The sequence below is a fragment of the Schistocerca gregaria genome, chromosome 5 (genome assembly GCF_023897955.1).
Source record: "Schistocerca gregaria isolate iqSchGreg1 chromosome 5, iqSchGreg1.2, whole genome shotgun sequence".
Taxonomy (NCBI): Eukaryota; Metazoa; Arthropoda; class Insecta; order Orthoptera; family Acrididae; genus Schistocerca; species Schistocerca gregaria.
The window spans coordinates 254,471,037-254,496,691 of record NC_064924.1 but is presented as its reverse complement, the minus strand read 5'-3'; the positions used below and the strand labels follow the sequence as shown (position 1 = coordinate 254,496,691).

General features: G+C 41.0%; 1 protein-coding gene across 8 annotated transcripts in view; it reads right to left on the bottom strand.

Annotated features, from left to right (window-relative positions):
• LOC126272632 (RNA-binding protein 39) overlaps nucleotides 1-23,135 on the bottom strand; it is a 72,144-nt gene extending 49,009 nt beyond the window's left edge. For 2 of the 8 annotated variants that reach the window (XM_049975605.1, XM_049975606.1), the window contains exons 1-3: nucleotides 22,782-23,104; nucleotides 22,573-22,630; nucleotides 1,323-1,410 (exon numbers count right to left, since the gene is read on the bottom strand). Coding sequence is in view for 1 of the 8 variants with exons in the window: in XM_049975598.1 (XP_049831555.1) it covers nucleotides 22,573-22,626 (54 nt within the window). In the remaining 7 variants the exon portion in view is untranslated. Of the gene's footprint in view, nucleotides 1-1,322; nucleotides 1,411-22,572; nucleotides 22,631-22,781 lie in introns of all 8 variants that reach the window. The other 6 variants (XM_049975604.1, XM_049975603.1, XM_049975600.1 and 3 more) reach the window with 5 other exon arrangements.
• Nucleotides 23,136-25,655: the final 2,520 nt, after the last annotated feature.

Genomic DNA, 25,655 nt, shown 5'->3' with positions numbered 1-25,655 from the left:
AGTAAGATTCAGGACCAGGTAGAATGATGGAACTAATTGAGTCAATTCCTCGACTCTTAGTAGGCCACCAACCAATTGTATGGTGAGCAAGAAGGTCAATAAAATGGAGATAATTGCCAATGTCACCACCACATAACAAATCAAAATGTTGTAACATTCCATACTACTACTCTCAAGACTTTAATTTTATTTATTTTGATGAACTGGAGGCTTGTGCTATCTGCAAACTATTACATGAAGCTGTTTCAAAGCGGAAACAACTAACTGGCTGTTGGTGTTCACAGACAATCTGTTCCTGATTTTCAAATACATTTCATGTCTCGAAAACAAATTCACAGATGAAAAAAATTACGCTTTGGAACACTTAAATGAAATATTCTATCTCACATTATGACTGCTCAAGTGCTATCCTGTCGGTTTCTAAGATTCTAATATATTATACTGGAGCACCAATGCATGTACAAAAGTTTTCATCCAATCTGTCCAATCGAGCTTCCTTTCCCTTGTCCATGAGCAATAATTTTAAATTAACACCTTAACTAATCATCATTACTACTGACATTTTCATTGTTTTCTAATGATTCATGACTGTGCAACAATTTTATAACGAACCACTTCAATTTTTTTAATGTATAAAAGAGCAACTCCCCCTAAATATATTACACGATACTATTGTCAGGCTGCATCAAGATGGCTTGACTCCCTAGCTGTTTGCATTAGTGTGATATTGAAGTGAATAAATATATTAACTATCACCAAATATATGATGAAATCTCAAGAAGTGTGATTAGCCTGCAAATATTATTAAGAACTAGAATGACAAAATTAACTGTATGAAAACACAAAGCTGTTGTTTCACCGTATAAAGATAATTTTACAATTCCTGTGACTTGAGAAATTTGTCTAAAAATACACACTGTAAAGAAGGGTTCCAGTAACAACTGATAGGACGTAGTTCCAGATCATAACTAATGTATAAAAATTTACTGGGCAAACTATGCAACCAAGAATATGTTTGTGTAAATCTCATTTTTGGCCAATAACCTTACATACAATGACCAAACTGACTGTGTGTATCACTGTCATTATTGATCATACTCAATAATTACAACTGCCCACATAATCAACCATGTCTGTTACATATACTATGCCCCAGTACGGAACTGCCAAAAGCTAACTTTAATCTGACTGAAATTGCATTACTGCACAGGGTTAACATATCACCATTATAAGTCAATTTTACTGCCCAAAATGCAAGTGTTTCCATAACTGATAGTCATTCAAAATTAATATTTAATAAAGTATGCAGAAAAAGCAGATACCTAACTAAATTTTTGTTGTACCTCTGTGCTTTGGGCCCCTGCCCGGAGCTGAGGCTCGGATCTGAGCCAAGCTGTGACATGTAAGGGTCTACAAGATACAGAAATGGAGGAGCCTGTCAGTGACACATTTAGATGGCATTCAATAAAACAAAACAAAGATTCAAGAGAATGGCTAACACTGCATGAGAAACCATAATAGGAATATACACAGTCATACCTTCAATACTTTCACAATTAAGTTTAATGAATTTTGAAGTACACTACTAGCATACAATGAAAGCCATTCTCTTATTCATGACATACAAAATGTAAGAAACATAAAAAATTGTATTCTAGAATTCCAAGATATTTCAATCTGACATTTTTTTAAAATTTGTGTTAACTAAACGTACTGATGCTTTTCCATAAATATATGACACTGCTAACTTTCTCTTTCAAAACACAGGATGTTAATGAGTTCACACAAACAGACGGTGCAGTCTGAGGCACCTTGTCACGGTTCGCACGGCTCCCTCTGTCGAGGGTTCAAGTCCTCCCTCGGGCATGCATGTGTGTGTTGTCCTTAGCTTAAGTAGTGTGTAAGCCTAAGGACTGATGAACTCAGCAGTTTGATCCCATAGGAACTTATCACCACCAACATTTTATATGCACGCACAATCACCGGAACTTCTTACAGTGCAAACAACAGAGTTATCTGCAACTATCCAGCTCTTAAATTAGAACTCCAGTAAGCTGAGTACTGAACGAAGTTGGCCAAAAACAATGTAAACCTCAACAGTGACAATTAACTAAATAGAACTGTATTATATGATTTGTATCAGTACCAATAATGCATACCATTACTCCCTACACCAGCACAAAAATAAGGACCATAATCTTTGAATACAAACTGATACTTCACTCTATGGTGAGAATACACCCAATTCTTGTTATGTGGTAACTGTGCATCATAAACGTCATAAAAAAAAGCGATGAGTCATTAAGTAACTATCCAAAAGGACCAAGAATCTTCAGATGTGGTATACATGTGCAGAGAAACAAATGATTACAATTCTGGAAAAATTGGAAAATTTATACAAGAAAAAGGTATTGAGCATGTCCATTACTTGTTGGTAAACTTCTGACCCGTATACAAGCAGTTATTTAACTTGGCATCGATTGGCAAGAGTTGTTGGCTATCCTCCTGAGGGATATTATGCCAAATTCTTTACAATTGACACTTTAAATCGTCAAAATCCCAAGACGGTTGGAAGGCCTTGCCCATAATGCTCCAAACATTCTCAACCGAGGAGAGATCCAGTTACTTTGCTTACCAAGGCAGTGTTTGTAAGCACGAAGACAAGCAGTAGAAACTGTCACCATGTGTGGTCGGGCATTATCTTTCTGAAACTTGAGCCCAGAATTCTTGCCCTGCAAGGCAACAAAACAATGGATAGAATATTGTTGCCGTACCGCTGTGCTGTACGAGTGCCACAGATGACAACCACACGGGTTCTACTATGGAAATCTATGGAACTCAAGACCATCACTCCTCACTGTCAGGCCATATGGTAGGCAAAACTCAGGTTGGTATCCCACTGACATCCGGAACGTCTCCATACATGTCTTCAGTCTGGAATCTTATTGACTGGAGTAGACTTTTCTTCAGTGGCAAGTCCCTCTTTGAACTGAACCCTCATGACCAGCAAAGATGTGTCTGGAGATGCACCAGACAGTGGTGGGAAATCAGCCTGCCTGCCGTCTGCCATGTGGCCTAACAAAGAGTGACGGTCTGGCACATGATTTCTATTCATAGTAAGACCCCTTCTTGGTTGTCACCCACACCACCTTTGCAGCTCATCAGTATGCCAATGATATTCTACACCCTGTTTTGTTGTCCCTTATGGTAAGACATCCTGGTCTTGTCTTACATTTCACAAAGAAAATTCCTGCCCGCATGTGGCGATAGTTTCTACTGCTTGTCTTCACACTTGCCAAACCCTATCTTGGCCTGCAAGGTTATTGGATCTTTCCCAAATTGGAAACATTTGGAGCATTATGGGCAGGGTCTTCCAAGCATCTTGGGATTTTGACAATATCCATGTCAGTTTGACAGACTTTGGCATGATATCTTTCTGAAACTCTTTCTCGAGAATAAATCATTCAATTTTCCCAACATGGTAATTATTTGACTGTCTCTACATGTACAGCAAACATGCCAATTTCTGATCCTGTCCGGCACTTTCTCCATGGTTTGTCGTCTTTTTTTCTGTCCTTGAGTTAGAAAGGTAACCACATCAATATTTCAACAGACGTTAAAAATAATTAACACAATTTTGAAGATAAATGGTTTAAAATCAGCAACATTATTACAAGTTACTAGTAAGTAAGCCACATTTTCCATCTTTTGTTTTCCTGTATGTTTTGAGTATATTTGCTTGTATTCTGATTAAGCTTATTTCCTTGTTCAGCTCTCTACACATGCAACCAAATAGTTTGTGTGAATGCCTCATGAGTAAAATATTAATTCTTTGGTACTTAACAGTCCTCAAATGACAGGAAGTATTGTGCACATTTATTGAAATTGGCTGACACATATTAAGGGGAAAATCTAGAATCTGCATCCAACAGGCATAAGAAACTGTTGTACCACAACATCAAAAATGGCAAATAATCATAGAAGAACATTGCTTTTTTCACGAGTTCTAGGAATTAATTGTAATTAAGAAGAAGTCTCTCTTGCTAATAAATATAAACCACATGCAAGGTTAAAGTGTATTTTAGGAGCAGCTAGTTTGAGTTTTTACAAATGTCACTGCACCTGAACACAAAACTAACTCAGTAGCATAGCAGTACATTCATAACAATGAACTATATTTGAAATCCATTTCATTTCAGAACAACTCAATTGAATGATAAAAGATCACAATTTAGCTTTTATATTTAGATTTATATTACACTGTAAATAATACTGATTATTAATGCATCTTTTGCGATATCAATAACAAGTCATCAACAGGATGCCTTGAATATGAGCACACTACAAAGAACATTTTTGTGACAATTTCATCTTTTAGGATGATAAGCTGTGAGCAGATTCACAGCACACTTCACAAATACATTCCCTGAGGAAGTAGAGATTAACAAAATGGAATGTACTCCAGTATATACAATTATCAAGCTGGCAAAACATGTTTGAAACTTGGTGTGCATTTTCGATGGAATTCTCCTCACACGCTGGACGACCTCAGGACGGACACCATCTGCGAGTGGGTAAGGCCTAAACAGGAATGTCTGTACGATCTTGTCAACAGCATGTCAAGGAGGATCAAAGCGTGTTAAATGCTTGGGATGGAGCGCTATGGTAGAGGACATTACATTGTAGCATATTCTGATTACAAAGCTGTCAACATTTTAGCAAACTGTCTACTTTTTGATGTTTTTATTCACTGTATTTTTTTAAAGTTTTGTACAGCTTATTTTTTTATTTCCTACTCCCTTCAATCAAAGCCAACACATCTAGATACTGAGATGGCAGAAAACTATTTTTGAGCAGTGTAGATGTAGAGAGGAAATAAATTGTGTCATAAGAACTGTGAAGGTTTTTGTAGGCTCTTCCAAACTGAACTAAAACCCTTTTCCATTTGCCTGTAAACCACACAAAATGTGTGTGTGCGCTCTCTCTCTCGAGCAGCCAAGGGCTAGATTAGTTTAAAAGGTGACTAGCTGTGTGTTTGTAAAGCCAACAAAAGTGCCCACTGTGGTCTGATTTTAAAGTTTTTAATAACTTTGAAGGTGTTTATAAAGAGAACCCCCGCCCCCACTCAAAACCCCTACATTTCCACAGGATCTCATACGTTCACAGTTAAAGCATACACACAGCTGCATGACAACCTAGTAACCAAAGTGGCCGACAAGTTGTATCATACTTTTCAATACTCACAGTTTTCATTTTATGGCGTAGTTGCCTATTGTATTACTTTACTAAATATCCACAAGCTTTTTCTTCAACCATCAAGAAAACAATGCTGCAATCACTATTTGCAAGACTTTTCTTGTCCCTTTGGTCATGTAAAATTACGTGTACTGGTGTTCGAAATCGTACCACGAACATATTAATATTTAATAATACATTTAAATCAGGTTAACAAAATTGCTCCACAATCACTCTTTCTGTGCTAGAGCTATGTCCACTACAGTGTCGTGCACAATTTTTCTTTCTAGCATCATATTTGTGTATATCACTAAGGCTCTGAAGTTCACTTGTAAATCTAGTTACCGCCAAGTGTGACCATTATTTCTCAATCTAAATTAATACTATGCCATCCAATATTACAGTTTGCAAGAAGTGAAAGTAAACAACAGTAAAAAGCAAAGTGCTCCAAAGTTGCAAAATGTTGCAGATCCTGCAAATGTTGAGGAAGATTCACCAAAACTAGCATGATGAACTTCTCAACATTGCGTAGCAATGTTGGACATATTGAGAAATGTACTAGCCACTGACATTTGGTATCTTCACCTAAAATACGAGTGCAAATGCTCAGCCAGACTTTGCACTGCCTCTATTACACTAATTGAACACACTTCCAAAATGTCGCACACCAATAATAGTGTCCAGTTTAGAGGCGAGGCAGAAAGAATTATTTCACATTTGTGGCAAGAAGGACTTTCACAACAATGTAGTTTCCTTTACCACCTATTACTTACAGTATCTTACTTCTGGTTACCACCTCTCAGAATAATGAGTGGCCCTGTGCTTCAACACAGAGGTCACAGATTTAAAAACATTTCATTTTGCCACACTGGGTATTGAGAAAATTCCCTAGGCTACTGTATTTGCAGTTTTAATAGTTTCATTACCACAAGCCATAGTACAACACAAGATCCTACATATAGGTGTATGGCAGAAGGCATTATGTGCTCTCAGATAATCAGAGCAGACGAGAAATGTCATTGCTTGAAAACTTCTCATTAGTTTTTTTGTTCTAAAGATCAGAAAAGAATGCATTCGGTAGTCTGACCTTGCATATGTCTGTGTGTGTGTGTGTGTGTGTGTGTGTGTGTGTGTGTGTGTGTGTGTGTGTGTGTGAGAGAGAGAGAGAGTGCTTTATCGATGAAGAGCTTGTTGGCTGAAGGTTCGCTTACTGACAGTCTTTCTGTTATGCCTATATGTGATTCAGCATCTCTACTACATAGTGAGTAGCAACTACCCCTTTCATGATATTGTTAGATTCCATGCTGGATTTTCCACTGTTTCATCTGGTCCTAATTTTGTTTCTGGTAACTGAGCATTTTATCAGCCATTTCCACTTCTGAGCCTTTAACTAGTGGAATATTGATAACACAAAAACTTACATGCCTAATATATGAACATCAAGTATGATGGAAGCACACAGGTCTCAGCAGAGTGATTCAGTTACTGAGCTGGTTCTGTGCTATCCTTAGCAACTGCGTCAACCAGCTGACATAAGCTTTTGTTTTCCTTCATATGAACTGTGTAATAGGGTGCACCACAATCACAACAGATCAAAAAGAAAAAGCTTGGCTCAATATTTGGGATATTAATAACATTGCTACTTACCATAAAGAATACACATTATGTTGCAGAGAGGCACAACTAAAAAACGTATGTGGCATCTTGTGTCATCGTCCAGTGCCATGACATGCGCAGGTCTTTGTAAGTACAGTGCCGTGGAACTTTCCCACTGGACGCCAGAGACTCTACACACAAGCAACATTTGTTCTGCGATTTACTCTTTGACTGTTGACTTCCAGACCACGTTCTACTCCTTGGCGAAAGCATGAATCCAAGTGTGTTAGATACAGAATAATTTACCATACTGAACTTCTCTCACTCCTTCGCGAGAGTTATCGGTTGCAGTGTATCATTGTCTGTTCCGACTGCAGGGTTTCATTACTAAATTATTACATTAAGCTGAGACAAGCCTACTTCCCTTATTCAGCCTACAAGTGCACGTACAGGGATATGAGCCCTGTGGCAAGAGGTTGGAACTGGGAGTGGCACTGTGATGGACTAGGATGTTGTGGAAGTTTGGTGGGTGACTAAACACCACATTAGTAGGGACTGGAAGGGGGCCACTCTTCATGTAGTTAGCTTGGGGGGTGGTGGGAGGTTGGGATGTGCGCTGAAATGGCACAGGAAATCTGTTTGCAGGTTACTCATGAGTATAGTGCCTATCTGCGAGTGCCTTGGGCAAGACAGTCAGCATACTGAGAAAGGGAGATCTTGTCACTGCAGATAGCTGTGCCCAGATGGCTAGGTTGTATGGAAGGTGTCAAAATGCAGAAACTGTTGGTGGTTGTTGAGTTTAACGTCAACAGTGGTGTGGATGAAGCCATAATAGACTGGGAAGATGGTACACTGGGTTGAGGAGGACCAGGTGAAGAGGATGAGAGAGAAGGTGTCGAGACTGTGAAGAAATGAGGGTAGAGAGATCTTCATAATCTGGAATCAAGGCCAAGACACTATCCTCATTCCTTCAAAACCTCAACCCCTTGTCATCTCTCCCATTTGCTTCATCTGGCCGCCTCAACCTAGCATGCCACCATCCTAGACGTCAACCTCCTCTTCTCGGCTCCATCCACACTTCAGTTTGCATTAAACCTACCAAAAACCAACAGTACCTGCATTTTAACCAGTCATTCCTTCCAACCAAAAAAATCCCTCCCACATAACGTGGCCACCTGCGCACAGCCTATCTACAGTGGCAAGATCTCCCTTTCCCAGTAGGTCTTGCCAAAGCCTTCACATACAGGCACTATTCCCTAGGCCAAGTCCACAAACAGATTTCCTGTGCAATTTTACACACCTAACCTCCTACCACCCCAAGAGCCAGTTACATATGAGTGCCCCCTTTGTCACCCAATACCACCCTGGACTGAAACAACAACCACATCTTTTAACAGGGCTTTATCAATGATCATGCCCTGAAATGAGGGGTTCCAACCCAAGATCCTTCTTCACACCCCTCCTAAATTGGTGTTCTGCCACCCACCCAACCTCTACAATATCATAACCCATCCTATGCCATTCCCAATCCCAACCTGTTGCCACAGGGAAAATCTCTCTGTGGAAGACCCCGGCACAAGACCTGCCAGATTCATCCACCCAACACTTCCGATTTATGTCCTGTCAAAAGCTTATCCTACCCCATCAATGGCAAGGCCACCTGCAAAAGCAGCTCTGCTGAAACCATTGCTCAGCTTTTTATATTGGTATGAACTATGTGACTGCCAACCACCTGCCCACCAGCATGAATGGCCACTGTTAAACTGTGGCCAAGAGCAAAGTAGTCCAATCCGTGGCACAACATGCAGCTGAAAATAGCATGATTGATTTCTATGGCTGTTTCACAACCTGGGTCACCTAGACCCCCCCCCCCCCCCCCCCCCAACAGCTTTTCTGAACTTTGCAGACAGGAGTTACCCTGAAACTTCCTGGCAGATTAAAACTGTGTGCCCGAACGAGACTTGAACTCGGGACCTTTGCCTTACTGCCAGAAGTAAAGCTGTGAGTACCGGGCGTGAGTCGTGCTTTGGTAGCTCAGATGGTAGAGCACTTGCCCGCAGAAGGCAAAGGTCCCGAGTTCGAGTCTCGGTCGGGCACACAGTTTTAATCTGCCAGGAAGTTTCATATCAGCGCACACTCCACTGCAGAGTGAAAATCTCATTCAGGAGTTACCCTAATCACACTTCTCCACTCCCAAAATTATCCCGGCCTCAACCTACAGTAATCTACTGTCCCCACACCCTCTGCCCAAAAGTTTCCACGCCACTGTCCCATCAGCACCTCTTTTTTCACATTCCCTCACTATCCGTGTGTGCTACCCTCTGCAAACGTTATGTTCCCCTTTCCTCGACCTCTCCTTTTCCACTCCCTACCCCCCCCCCCCCCCAATACCCTGCAATGCCTCCTCCTTCCCTGCCCCACCATCAGATTGCTTTTCACTTGAGAGTTGCACTTCAGTTTGAGCTGCTGGCAGTAGCTGACATGTTTGCATGAATCGTGCCTGCTTGTGTAAATTGATGTGTGTTTTCTTTGCCGAATAAGGCTTTGCCTGAAAGCTATATTGTGCAACAGTTTTTTGTTGTCCCTGTCAGAAACTCAATGGTCGTCTTCAGTGAGTAGCACTCTATCCTTTTTCCTAATATAGTCAATATTTCAACCTTGGATTTCCATACCTCATTAATCAAGTAGGTAGGCTAGAAAATTTAAAACGGGGGACAGGTCAGAGTTAGATACATGGGAATGAATGAAGTATGTGGCAGCGACAACTGGACTTGTTGCTATATCAGTATAGGTTTATCAACACAATATCAATTAAGGGAAATGCAGGAGAAGGCCTAATAATAAGAATATATGAATGTGGGTAAGCTCCTATGAACAGCTTAGTGAAAGCTGTATCATTGAGAAGACATACACGGAGCCAACACTGAGCACAGAATTGAGATGATGCTCCCTCTCAAACTCTCAACAATTTCTGTCTCCATCAATTTACCCAGCTCCCATCTTCTTAATTTTCTGCCTTTTTGCAGCTTCTTCAGCTTTAATCAGCAGTCCATAATCAAAAAATTAAGAGCCCAGATGGCAATCCCAGAACTAACCAAAGAAAGGAAGCTAAAAGCAATATACAGAGGGTTTATCTAAGGTAAACAAACTTTAAAACAATATTATAGAAAAAGAAGAGAAAGTAGATGAAGATGAGGTGGGAGGTACAATACTGTGAGAAGATGTGACTGAGTATTGGAAGACGTTAGTGGTAAATAGGTGGTAAAAGTAAGGACTCCAGTTCGGACAGAAGGGATCGGACGTGAACTGCAATTCTAAGCCCTAACCTGGATCGCTGTTGCAGGATATGAATCGCTGTGGATGGAAAAAGGAGACGGTAATTTGGATGCACAGGAGAACTACAAACGTGTGCAACGTAAATGGCAAGACGCTGCACACTCCTAACCTTCAATGGAGGGACTCCAGCCTCCACCAGGACGCTGGTCACCAGACTCATCCTAAAAGCTCCCGTCACTAGTCTAACGCCCCAGTGGTGTGCTGGGTCAAGTAAATGCAATGCTGAAGGTGCCACTGAACCATAAACCACACTCCCACCTTGACGGTGGGATTGAACAAGGGCTCAGTAGAGCTGCAGGAGCATAGAGCGATCTGCACCCCAGTTGGTGTTGCTCAGGCAGTGGAGGGCATTGAGGCGCTGCCAGCACTTCCGCTTAAGCTGACAAAGGTGAGGAAGCCAAGTCAATCAGGTGTCGAAAACCAGTCTTAAGAATCAATATGTCCCCACTACAGTGAGTGGATTGTCATTATGGTAAATTCTTGTTCTGGATGAACGATACGAAGCTGACAGAAGTGCATAACGCATGACTTTGCGGCTGAAAACTGGAATCCGTAGGCTAGAGCCCGTGACTGCACCTTGTGAATGGCTCCCTGTAGACAATGCTCAGCAACACCAGTACTGGTGGAGCAGTACGAAATGCAGAAGTCGTCTGCGTACAGAGAAGAGGTGACGGACAGTCCTACAGGTGCTGCTAGAACGTTAATGGCCACTAAAAATAGATATACACTCAATACAGCACCCTGTGGGATCCCATTCTCCTGGATATGGGGGGAACTATGGGAGGCACCAACTTGGAAACGCAAAGTGACAGGAAATTTTGGATAAAAATTGGGAGTGGGCCTCTGAGATCTCACTCGTATAATGTGGCAAGGATATAATGTTGCCAGGTGGTGTCAATAAAGATGGCAGCAAGGTGTTGGCATCTGGAAAAGGCTGTTTGGATGGCAGATTTGAGGGACACAAGATTATCAGTGGTACAGCGACCTAGGCAGAAGCCACCCTGGCATGGAGCCAGTAGGCCGCCTGGCTCCATGATCCAATCCAACCGCTGACACATCATACATTCCAGCAGCTTACAAGGAATGTTGGTGAGGCTGATAGCTATCCACATCAAGAGGGTTTTTACCCAGTTTGAGCACTGGAATGATGGTGCTCTCCTGCCATTGTGATGGATAGACGCCATTGCACCAGATCCAGTTGAAGATAATGAGGTGATGTCACTTGAAGTCAGACGAGAGATGTTTAAGCATCTGACTGTGGGTCCGATCTGGCCCAGGAGCTGTGTCGGTGCGATGAGCAAAGGCGCTGAGGAGCTCCCATTCTGTAAATGGGGCGTTATAGGGCTCACTGTGGCATGCAGTGAATGAGAGGACTTTCCCTTCCATCCGCCGTTTGAGGACGCAAAAGGCTGGGGGGTAATTCTCCAACGGAGAGGCTCGAGTAAAGTGCTCGGCAATCGTGTTGGTGTCAGTAGATAACACGCCACCGTTGGTAACGTCAAGGACACTTGTTGGGGTCTGGTACCCAAAAACACTTCTTATCTTCATCCCGACTCGGGAAGGCGACATACCTCTCCCAACACTCCTGTTTCTGCCTTTTAATAAGCTGGCGAACGTCGGCACATTGCCACTTAAAGACTATTAGGTGAACTAGGGAAGGGTGCCGCTTATGTCACTGTAGAGCTCACCCACGCCCTTTAATTGCCACGCGACTTCCGGCGACCACCAAGGTACCGACCTTCTGCGAGCGCACCCCAAAGAATGAGGGATCGCATTTTACATTGCAGAAATGATCACTGTAGTTACCTGCTCAACAACAAGACTGATGGCACCATGTGGGGGAGATTCAACAGCAGAGGTGAAGACTTCCCAGTCTGCGTTGTTGAAATCCCATCTGGGTAGGCATCTGTGGGCATGACGCTGGGGAATTGATAGGAAGATGAGGAAGTGTTTCCTACCACACAGGTCGTCATGTGATCTCCAGTGGATAGATAGGAGAAGACCTGGGCTGCAAAGTGATAAATCAATGGCCGACAAACTACCATGAGCCACACTGAAAGGTGTGGCAGCTCTGCACAGGCAGAGATGAGACAGTAAATTTTCGACATCTCTGCCTTGGCCACCAAGCACGGTGCCACTCCACAAGGGGTTATGAGCATTAAAATCTCCCAAAAGTAAGAAATGTTTAGGGAGTTGAGCAATCAGTGCAACCAATGCGTTCAGGGGTACTGCACCATCTGGAAGAAGATAAACATTGCAGACAGTTATTTCCTGCGTCGTCTGTATCCTGACAGCCACAGCTTCAAGAGGAGTTTGAAGGGGCACAGGTTCTCTACATACCGAGTTCAGGACATAGATGCAAACTCCACCTGACACACTATTATATTCACTATGGTTCTTGTAAGGGCAGGGGTCCACATTGCTGGGAACCAGGTTTCCTGGAGGGCAACACAGATAGCAGGTGTAAAGCTTAACAATTGTCGTAGCTCAGTCAAGTGGTGGAAAAACATGCTGCAATTCCACTAGATGACGACGTCATTGTGAGACTGGGAAGGCATGGAACATTCAAGGAGGCAATCTACGCCTCAGGGTCACCTGCCACCACAGACTTATTGCCTGAGCAGTATATATCCATTATGTCAGAGGGTCTGTCGAGACTTACACTTCTCCGGCTTAGAAGTGGGGACAGACGTCCCCGATGGTTGGGAGTGTTGCTCCGGTGCAGGAGCAACAGATGGAAATGTCTCCCACCATCAAGGGGTCAGGTGTAGTCTTCCAGCTCTGAGAGACGACTGGAATTCGTGGAACTTATGAGGCTACATCTGTTTTCTTAGTGGTGGCATAAGAGGAGGTCATAGCCATAAGATGGAGATGCTCAAATTTCCTCTTAGCCTCAGTGTAGGTCAGTTGGTCCAGTCTTATATTCCATGATTTTTCTTTCTTGCTGTAAGACCCTGCAGTCTGGCGAGCAAGGGGAATGATGCTGTCTGCAGTTGACACAAATGGGAGGTGGGGCACATGGAGTATTGGGATGCGAAGGACGTCCACAATCTCAACATGTGATGCAGGACGTACAGTGGGATGACATATGACCGAACATCCAGCACTTAAAGCACCGCATCGGAGGAGAGACATATGGCTTGAAATCACAGTGGTAGACCATCACCTTGACTTTCGTGGGCAATGTGTCAACCTCTAAAGCCAATATGAAGGCACTGATGTTAACCCAATTATCCCTTGCACCCCTATGGACGCATCAGATGAAATGGACACCTCGGCGTTCTAAGTTGGCGCGCAGCTCGTCATCAGACTGCAAAAGAAGGTCGCTGTGGAATATAATACCCTGGACCATATTTAAGCTCTTATGAGGCGTGATGGTAACGGAATTATCCCCCAGCATGTCACATGCGAGTAATGCTCGTGACTGGGCAGAGGATGCGGTTTTTATCAAGACTGTCACCGACCGCATTTTGGACAAGCCCTCCATCTCCCCAAACTTGTCCTCTAAACGCTCAACAAAAATCTGAGGCATCATTGAAACAGAGGAGTCCCCATCAGTTCCGTACATACGAGGTACCAGGCAAATAAGGTTCACTGCCATCCTTAGCCTGGTGTTCCTCATATGGTGTGGCCAGGGGAAGGGGGGGGGGGGGGGGGGGGGGAATGATTTACGGTCGTTCTTCCTTGCATTGTACTAAGACCTGGAATGCTTAGAGACTGCTCGTGTGTGATCACCAGCAAGTGGTAATGTGGTATACTTCATCACGCGTCATCTGCCCTGATGCCACCCACTCCGACCAGGGGCCTTCCCCACGGGCGCCACCCAGCTGCTGCAAAGGCCTCCAGGCAGGATGGCCAGTGCCAGAAGTCCCAATGCCTCAGGGTGACTGGCATCTACTCCTTGGCATATGTGGGGAGTTAATGGTGCAGCATCAGCAGAGCAATCCCTGTGTGGTCAGGGGGCATCCTGGAGGGTGACTCCACCCAACAGCTGGAGAATAGCAGAAATTGCAGATCCACATCGACGAAGGATGCGAGAGGTCTCAGCGGATTATGGACACGATGCACCATGTAAGGCGTCCTTCCCCAATTGGTTTGCTCTTTGGGAAAATTTGGAAAAATGGTCAAACTCAACAGGGGACCATCACATAAATGTCAAAATGAGAGACACTCCTTTCAGTCACCTCTTACAACAGGCAGGAGGAATATCTCAGGCCTATTCTAACCCCCAGACCTGCAGGGGGAGGTCACTTTTGATGTGGTATCACTGTTCATAAGGGTGCTACTGAGAGACTCATTGGAATTGATTGCAGAAAAATTTGTTGATGCTCTGTTGAACCTGTTAAGGCATATACTGACCTCAACTTATTTTCTCTATGGGGCCAATTTTACGAGCAGACAGATGGTGCAGCCACCTCTTCAGTGGTTAAAAACGTGTTCATGAAGAGGTTTAAAGAAGTGCCATTAAAGACAGATACAAACCCACATGCTTCTTCAGGTACGTGGCTGATACCTTTGTGATCTAGCCCCATGGCAGGGAAAGGCTTAATGCATGCCACCAGCATATTAAGGTCCCTTTGGAACTGGAAAAAATGACCAGTTGTCATTTATGGACGTACTTATCAAAAGTAAAGAAACAGAACTTCACAAAAAAAGGAGAGTGTGTAGTGATACGAGGAACAAACCCCAGACTGAGCACCAGGTGCATCAGACCGTAGATGGAATGTTCCATGAAGCTTTTAGTGGAAGTGGACCACAGAGGGAACATGTAGAACCACAAGGTACTGAAAACAGCAGCATGCACTGGACCAAAAAGGGAGCACCTAAGACTATTTCTAGTGGGAGTGGACCACAGAGGGAACACCTGGAACCACACTAGGCTGAAAATGAAATGCTGCCACATGGACAGGTGCACCGGACAGTCGGCAGCGTGCCAGCATGCGACATGGTGCTCCGGACTAACAACAGAATGCTTAAGGACACTGCCAGTGCGAAAGGAGTGCAGATGAATGCCTGTAACCAACCATGGAGGGGGAAGGCTATAGGTATAAAAACTGGACCCATTCCACTTGACAAGTAGTCTCCGGTAACACTGATGAAGATAACAAGTTACACTGTTGAACTAGTGTACATGAATGACACATATCTGGCAGAATACCCAACACATCCAGAAGTCAACAGATTGCATGGAAAATCTGAAGAATACCAAAACTTTAAAGTTTGCCAATTACATTATAATTCTGTCATTGACTGCAAAAGACTTGAAAGGCAATTGAGTGGAATGGATAGTGTCTTGGAAGAAAAAAAAAAGATGAAAATCAACAACGGTAAAACAAGGGGACGTAGTTGAATTAAATCGGACAATGCTGAGGGAACTCGACTGGGAAATGAAACTTTGTAAGTAGTAGGTGAGTTTTGCTCCAGAGCAACAAAGCAAGTTCGTCAAAACTGGATTCAGAAATTAAGCACTTATGGTATCTTTGCTACAGAAAGCTTTTAACCATTTAAAAAGAGAACTAAGCTGTTGAAATGTGGTGCTACACAAGACTGCTGAAAATTTGATAAGTAGATTGAATCACTAATGATGAGGTGCTGAATCACATTGGGAATGAGAAATTCATGCCACAACTTGACTGAAAGAAGGACCTGTTGATAGGACATGTGCTGAAACATCAATGAATTGTCAATTTGAAAGGAGGAGGAGGAGGAGGGGAGAGAGGGAGGGAGGGAGAGAGGGGGAGAGGGAGGGAGAGAGAGAGAGAGAGAGAGAGAGAGAGAGAGAGAGAGAGAGAGAGAGAGAGAGACGAAGCAGTGGGAGGGGGGGGGGGCAGGATGGCCAAGTATCAAAAGAGGAAAACCATTGCTTGAATACAGTATGAGTATGCACATTTAAATGGATGTAGGTTGTGCAGTTATGCAGAGATGAAGCGGCTTGCACATGACATGGCAAGAGCTGCATCAAACCAGTCTTCAGACTGAAAACTATGACAACAACGCTACAGTCAGAATGCTGAGCGCTTACTGTCTTGATCCTGATGAGCAACTAAATAAATAAATAAATAAAATCAATTTTTCCAATGACCTAGAAACAATTCAGAAATTTTCTGTGAGGTCCCAACACCACTTTACCTCCTGATTCATCGAGCCTTCTACTATACCAACTCCAATGCAATGGCTCAAATGCCATCTCATTTACCTATACCCACATATCATCAGATAGGGTATTTGTAAACCATGGGTAATTGGAAACACATGGTGTAATATCTTGCTGGAGAGAGACTATATGTATTTGTTTTCATCCATAATTTTTTTTATTTCAACATCACTCCCCTCTTTTTTTATTGCTGAATTTGGTTAATTGTTGGGCTTTTATGTTGATATGTTTAGTAGTTTGTTAGATCCAGATTATGGTTGAAAGAAAATTGTATTTTTCCTCAATTTATTGGTAAGTTAATCACAGCTTTATTAAGTTATTTTATCATTCTGAAATGAGATTATAATAATGAAATTACTTAATTTCAAGACAAATAAAAACCACTGCATTTTTATATTTTCCCACTAAGAATTACAAAGGAAGGTAAATGGGTACAGATATTGAGTAGAAACTGTAAAACAACGTAATAATGTTATTCCATAGCAGGTTTCATACAATGTCAAAGATTAACATTGTTAAGTATCCAGATTGCTATTACATTGTCGATGATGTGTCAAGGGCGGTGCATGATGTTATGAAGTAGACACTTAGGGAAGCCAAAGCAGTTTATAATGCCCCAAAATCAATCATACACCACTAAATTAAAGGATGGAAATAACATTTTTCTGAGAGCTCAGAATTAAGTAATAAATATAAATTAAATCTGACCTTTTATATAGGATTTGCATACATTTATTCTAATTTCTTCTTTAGGTCGGAAGGTATTACTGGATAAATTAGCCCCTGGGTATCCTCAAGCTGCTCTTCCACCTATTGATGCTATGCTGGGCTACCATTTAGTTACTCGGGCAAAATTGGGAGTTAATGTGACAAAGAAGAATTTAAGTCTTGAAAACTCCATTTAAATTTTGACGTACTAGCGATGATTGGTATCAGGCCTTTATGAAAAGCAATGCTATTTCTTTCAAGAACCCAGAGCAACTTCAGAAGTTCCAAAAGAATGCAAAGAGCCCTTTACAGTTTATCCCTTCCACAATGAACTGAACAATTTGTATGAAATTTTTGGGCTCAAAGATAATGAAAAATCTTGTTATCTGCAACTATGATGAGTCTGGGTTCAGCAGTGGACCAACTGGGCTAAGAGCTCTTGTTGAAAAGGGAAAGTCACAGGATAGAGTGTCTCCAGGAAGACAATCAACACACTGATTTAGCCTACACTGCTGCAGATAGCACTCATTTGTCACCATTGATCATACATGCAAGTGGTGCAATTCCGAGTCGAACTTTGGGTGACAGCTGTTCTGGGACACTTGTTTCAACAAAATATTGGATGGAGGAGCCTCATTTTTATCAGTGGGTCCACTACAGCTTTTATCCCTCACATAAAAATGGCACACAAATCACCAATTACCCAGTCAAAATCCTATTTTGATTTGTTATCGGCATGCTAGCCAAGTCACCTTATGACTGGTGGAATTGGCTGTGCAACCCAACATTCATTTAGTGTGCTCGCTGAGTCATTTATCTGATGGACTACAACATCTTGACAAGTGAGAGTTTGGCCTTGTAAAAACCAAATGGGGAAAAAAGTTTGTCATATGTTTTTATGTTTCTATTATGTTTATGTGTACTGACAACAGTGTGTTACCTACTTCAGTTTTAATGTTATTTGATGAATTCCTTTCAAAAATTGCTCATTTTGGAATTTTCAGTATGTATTGGTTTAATTGTAAACTCTATAATAATCATTCAGGAAAACGTTCTCAAATCACAGAACAGTATTGGTGTACAGTTACCCTGCTGGTAAATCCAACCTCCATCGACATTCAGACAGCCATTTCCATTTACCCCTGACCTAAAATGTCACCTAAACATAGACTTACTATGATGTCAATTAGAGTACAGAGATTAATGGATCCATGAGTAGGGTTTGTGTTTCAGGCCTATTATGTCTCAAAATTACGAAATAACTTAAATTTAAGTTAGTAATTATTTCAAATCAAAACTGTTCCCAATTACCCCACCTGAACCTAAATAAGAAAGAAACCTGTTGAGGTGGTGATAATGAGGCTGTCCCACTGAAGCAACAATACTTCTGGCTAAGTCTTTGCTTCCCCAGTTCAGAATCAGGAACATAAGTTAGATGCTCAAGGTAACTTAGTTGGGATGGCACTGATCAATAATGCAAAAAACAGTTCAAGAAACAAAATCCATGAAGCACTTCACATTCAACACACTGTTCTAATCTGGACTGTTTTATTATCATCTCACTCAGAACAAACACCATTATACTGGATTTTAAATATCCATGTAGGAAACCTCTCGGGAATAACCAAAGGACTTGAGAAAAATCAAAAAGGTTCATATATACATATAATCATCTTTAACACTTCTTTGTGTTTTCAAATTTGCAGCTTGTTTTTACAGGCACTTTTTCTTTTCAAATGACATTTGTTTTGGGATGTATTAGGTCAAAGCCTTCTTACGTTTATCTTAGTTGTCATAGTAACAAACAAATCCTCCTAGGATTGAGAACACAATCAGTAGTAGACACATACTCTACAGTTTTTATTGGACTGGTGTTTAGTGTGTACTGAATAATCTCTACTCCCTCACCCCCCCCCCCCACCGAAAAAAAATCAGGAATTGTTATTAGCAATTCCCAAGAGGGACACCACCAAACAAGTGTGTGTTAGCCACCCCAGTTGGAGAGCGACACGTTGCCTCTGACGACAAATACTTCAAGTCAACAGACATGAAGCCTGCTCAGCTGTACATTCTTATTGGGCTAGTGTACACAGTACATTTTTGGCTAAAATATGTTCTTTTTCAGCACATGGCAGACATGCACCTGATATATGGACTCAGGAATTGCAATGTGCCTGAAGCAAGTCATTTGTATGCTGAAAGATTTCCTAATAGATGTTTAATGAATAATAAGCCCTTTCAAAGAATTCATGAACAATACATATGTTTTTGGGTGGGGTTTGCCTTTAGCGAAACAATTTTGTTTTTTTGTCCCAGAGTTGTTTCCCTGCAATAGCAGCATTATCAGTCCGTTTTTTTTTTTTTTTATTTTATAGCTGTTAAGCATAAGGATGTTCTTTATTGTTTAAATACATGTAAATATTATGTAAGCCTGCAGGCTTTCATGGCTGTTGTCACTGAAGTTAAAATCTTCTGGGTTACTAGGCTACATCATATTTTCTCTAAAATGAACGACACTTCGACCCCTCTTCCACTGCCCACTAGTGTTGTGCATCATTTTAGAGGAACATGGCGCAGCCCAATATACCAGAAGATTTAAACTTCATGTAAATATTTGTTCTTAAATTGTAATTACAGATTTTTGAAGAGCACATAACATACAAAACTGTAAAGAAAAACAGACACTGTAAAAACGTAATACAGTAGGAAAATCACACCATGCAATTGAATCTCAATGTAGCGAAGTGTAATGTGATGCGAATACATAGAAAGATAGGTCCCTTATCATTTAGCTACAAAATAGCAGGTCAGCAACTGGAAGCAGTTAATTCCATAAATTATCTGGGAGTACGCATTAGGAGTGATTTAAAATGGAATGATCATATAAAGTTGATCGTCGGTAAAGCAGATGCCAGACTGAGATTCATTGGAAGAATCCTAAGGAAATGCAATCCGACAACAAAGGAAGTAGGTTACAGTACGCTTGTTCGCCCAATGCTTGAATACTGCTCAGCAGTGTGGGATCCGCACCAGGTAGGGTTGATAGAAGAGATAGAGAAGATCCAACGGAGAGCAGCGCGCTTCGTTACAGGATCATTTAGTAATTGCGAAAGCGTTACGGAGATGATAGATAAACTCCAGTGGAAGACTCTGCAGGAGAGACGCTCAGTAGCTCGGTACGGGCTTTTGTTAAAGTTTCGAGAACATACCTTCACCGAAGAGTCAAGCAGTATATTGCTCCCTCCTACGTATATCTCGCGAAGAGACCATGAGGATAAAATCAGAGAGATTAGAGCCCACACAGAAGCATACCGACAGTCCTTCTTTCCACGTACAATACGAGACTGGAATAGAAGGGAGAACTGATAGAGGTACTCAGGGTACCCTCCGCCACACACCGTCAGGTGGCTTGCGGAGTAAGGATGTAGATGTAGATGTAGAAGATATGAATACATAATTTTATGTACTCTTTAAAATTCTGTAATTATGACTTAAAAACTAATATATACATGTATTTGAACAGTAAAGAACATTCCTGATGTTAGTCATAACATTTTGCAACTGCAGTGAAACATATCTGGCGCAAAAAGCAAAGTTGTGTTTTGCTAACGGCAGTCCCCCACCCAGAAACATATGTATTGTTAAAGAAAACACAGACAAAAGAACTTCAACCTCGAGATGACATGAACATCATGTACAGACAGGCTCTTTTGAAGAAAGAACATTTCACTCTGCACTTACAAATAGTGTCACAACACCTGAGTCAAAGGATTCAGTACTTCATTATATCAAGGAAAATAATGGCAACAGTATCAGAGAGAAATCACAAACTTAAAACGGGAATCATACGGTAACATGGAAAATTTTAATGGAGGAACTCTTTTACCCATATCATTCTCAGATAGTGCAAGGTCTTATCAAAGCAGATTTTCAATTCTGAAAAGCTTTTTTATTTGGTTAGTACAGATGTGAACTTGGTACCAAGACTTTGTCAACCATTCTATTCACTGGTGAAGAAAGATCTAATTAATCTTAGCAAGAATGGAGTGCAGTTATATGTGGATGGAGATCCTTTTGCAGTTTTGGACACAAGATGCCAGTAATAGTCTAGTATTAATGTACACACTGGAATAATTGAAGACCAATTAACTGGACCTTTTATTTTCCATGGAATGCTGACTTGGGCATCATACAGTGAATTATTAATAGAAGATTTAAATGTTTTGCTGAAGAATGTTCCACTACATTTACATCACAACATGTGGTTCACACATACTGGGACACTACTTCACTTTGTTCTGGAAGTGAGAACAATTTTACAAAAGTTTCTCTTGGCATACTTCATCTCCTGATCTCAATCCACTGAATTTTTATTTTTGATGGCACTGACAGGCTATAGCGTATTCAAGACCTACTGTGAATGCTGACATGTTTTGCCAGTTAATTTACCAATAATTTCTACAAATACAGCAGACACCTGGAATATGTGAGCAAGTAAGACAATCCATGATGCAGGGTTAGAAGCTTGTGTTAATAGCTAATGGTAGACATTCTGAGCATTTCATTTAGCCATAGGAAGACAGTGTTAGACAGGAAAAACCATCTGTAGAACCATGCTTGGAAAAAAAATTAAAAAGCAAATAGTGTCTTGAGTGACTAAGAACATAAAACAATGATGTGCTGATAAGTACATATTTGCTTCTTTTTAAGTCCTCTATCATCTCCCCAGAGGTTTCCCACACATTATGTAACAATGTATACTACTGATTTCAATTTACATTCAACAAAAGAAAGATCAACGATATCAAATCGAATACCTGACTTCTACAAACAGGAAAAATCATTTTTGAGAGTTCATGTTAACAGTGTCATAAATTTAATGTTCAATCTAAGTGAGTCAGACTGCTTGCACGTCAGTTGCTGAATAAGCAGTTACAGAAATGTAGGCGTTTCTGACTTTCACATTACAGGTGTTTGGAGGCAGCCACATGTCTTATTTAAAAAAAGGAATGTCAGATCTGAAATATCTTGAACTTCCATACACAGCAGCTGGAAATATAGTGCCAAACACCAAATTATTATCTGAGGAGGTAGACCATGGAAAAGCAAAGGAGCCAATGAGTAAGACTTTTCTGTTATACACGAAAATAAACGGTAAAATGACTTATTCACCCACCAAAGAAACGGCACATCACAGTTCATAGTTTACTATTTCAATTTTTTGGGACTCGTTTTTCTCAACTTCATGTTTCCAAAGCAGGCTTAAATACAATCTTCTGATGTCCCCGAGTAACTACTCCACAACTGTTTACAAGACATGCACCAATACTTTTCCATGTTCCTTGAATAAGGCATTTTTCACATAAATATGAATTACGTTAAAAAAATATCCTGTAATTTTTCTGGTCACTAAGATACACACACTCAAATTTACCAAGAAAACTCAGCTATTAAGTGTTACTCATGTGACACCGTCACGTACAACACAGTCTCAAATGCGTTATTTATTACTTATTTACATGTTTTAAGGACTAACGACTTACTCCTTTCTTATACGGCGCTTCTAACATTGCTTCTACATCAAAATCTTCGGCCATTTTTCTGAAAAAATATAGATTCGTCAATAAGAAAACAAAATGGCCTACAAAGTCACACACATAATTCACCAACTAAATAAGCTATACGAACATAGTTCTCTTGCAAGTGTACTATAGGAATTTACAAACAGTTGCCGTTAAATTCTGATACTTACATGATGGACAAATCCACAAGGAACTCAAAAGTACATAAATGCAAAGTTAAACCAAAGAACAATGGCTTCCGTCGTCCGATTTACAACCAGCGCTGGAGGTTACACAGCCTGAGAACACCTATACTACTATGGTGCTTTCGTCCCTGAATGTTTACTGTAATACAAAACTTAGGAAAAACTAAATCTACCGTTACAGCCAAGTGCTGAGCTACAAATGGTTATGATACAGTCTTCAACGACAGACAGACTCATTTACGTAGCACCGTGTTACGAAATCAATTTCACTTCGTTTGCAGAGCAGAATGGAAGAGCAACACGTTTCGAAATGGTAGCGTACCAAGGTTCTATGAAAATGTAGTACATGAAGAACGATGGCCGACTCACAAAATCTTAAAAATTATCAATTCGCGAGACTCACCAGTATAAATCGTAAAATAATAATTGTTGCTGACCCACGAAAGAAACATCGGGAGACTGTGATAAAAAAATATCGGAAAATCCATGCCCATTTTTGTGATAGTCTTCTGTATTTTTATTATGCGAGGGAGTAGCGGAAAATTTACTGTAATGTGAACGGAGTTAAATCAATATGAAGTTAACATAACGCATAAGTTAGACGTCGGGAATAAAAGGTATTTTCATGAACTGGCCGTAATCGGTCATTCAAGTCTTGTACTTAGAGAGGATTTGTTCTTAGATAACTTAATCAGGCATCTGTTTTTTGGAACTTTCAACGTTTATAACTTAGGCAGCATCTAATTCATAACTTTTAGTTGACTGATTCTCTGACAACTCACAATCAGACTCATTTGCGCAACTTTGTGAATGTCCAGGAATAAATGTAGCTTACTGGGTAATGTACAGGTCATGAACGAAATTGTAGAGTGGACTAATGGGTGTTTGCCTGGTGTTCGTAGTGGTCTGAAAAAAAAACTTTTTATTCAGTTTCAAAATTTTTCGAAAAGACCGCTCCACACGCAACAATCAGGCTGCGCAAATATCTGCGCACATTATGCATATTTACGGGAGTTTTGCACAGAAACGAAATGTGCGCAAGAATGGACGTTGGAGGTCTGAGCAAAATTACTTAAATCTATGGGTGCTAATACGCTTCCCGAGACAAGCCGTAACGTGTAGACAGGGGATCATCGCAAATACGTCACGCGAAACATGTCTGAGCTAGCCGTTTGTTTAGCTAGTGTTCCTGGTCTTTCCATACACAGTGATTTCTAAACGCCCGCCCATACGCAAAATCTCTCACCGCAAATGTTTATGCACGAAATATATCTGAGCAGATAGATTGTTGCATTTGAATAGGAGATGTCCACAAAACTGGGAAGTTGGAGGTTTGAGCGAAATTGCTGAAATATGTGGGTTCAAATCACATCGGCGCAGACACGGTGGAGCGTGTGAACTGAAGATTGCAGCAAATATGGCGCTAAAATGTTTTTGAGACAACTGATTATTCATTCAGATTTTTCTCGTCTGTGTGCAGAGCGAATTATAAAATGGTTGATATATACCAGTGCTCTAAATGGTTCATTGCAGAATTTATCATAAATGTATGGGAGTTATATATGTTTGTGAAAAAATTAAAAGCAGGCAATGCAGTGATAGTGATAAGAAAGCAGATGCTTATAATTCTTTAACAGAGAAATTACTAGGGGTTGACCCTATGGCAAACAGGGAAAGGTACACAATAAAAAAAGTCTTTGTGGCTGTTTATCAAAGACAGCTACGGTAAGTAAGGTAATCTATTCGATCTCGTGCCAGGGAATTGCTAGTATACTTTTACTCTGTATTGTCGTATGGCACAATCCAATGTTTGTTCTGTTAGTGTAGCAAAAAGAAGTAGGCCCTATTTGTTCCAAAGAGGAGTGCAGTCAATGTATTGTGTTAAGCTGATAATGGAAGATCTTGGAACAGTGCCTTCGGAGACATGGTTATTGTTACACCTCTTTTATTTCCTAATATAACAGGTGGTGATTTAGAGGTGAACTGTAGAATCCGCTATCACAATACTCCAAGTAAAACTTACAGGAAGTATATACTATGAGTCCCTGTCTAGGGTTCAGAATGGACTTTTATATTCTGGTGCAAAAGTTGCTGGTAGACATCGCGCAGGGAATTGAAAGTCTCGACTTAGAAACAAACTGAGCTATAGCTCATTGGTCACTTCTGAGAATATATTGCGTCTCAGACGCATCTAAAACAATAAGAATACGATCAGTAACTTATCAGGATTAAGGTAAAGTACTTTACTTGCCATCATGGACTCATCCTTCATGAGAGCGTAAATGGCTCACATGTATTAGGTATGATTTCACTGAATTCTTATCTAGAAACTGCAGTAGTAAACTCTAGATCCCTCTGGTTCCGATTGCCAGGAATTTTAACGTAACCGTCAGCCGCTCATTTGGAGCAATTGTTCTCCTCACACACGTTTTTTACATATTGTGCCAGGAGTTATGAGCATCAAAATATAATTATACGTTCCTAAATCGGTCCTCAAATTATTTCGCCAGTAGTTGAGTTCGCCCTGCAACTCGTGAAGTAAATATGTGTGATAAAACTGCCTTTGCTTAAGTACCCATTGTGTAGGCCATTTTGATCTGACTATTTGTTTCTGGCATTTTGTTTGCTTTTTATTTCTTACATCAGAAGTTACGATGACAGTCCATAATAGAATTTCTTCCATTTCTTAATAAATGTAATTAGCTATGAGGTTACTGTGAGACAGTGTTGTCGCTCTCTTAAACACCGACATATGATGGGCGAGCAGTAAATTGGAATTGTATCTTGTGAACACGCCACATTTGCAGCAATCTAGGGCATGCACTGACAGTTGCGTTGGTATCCACGTGAGCACGCCGT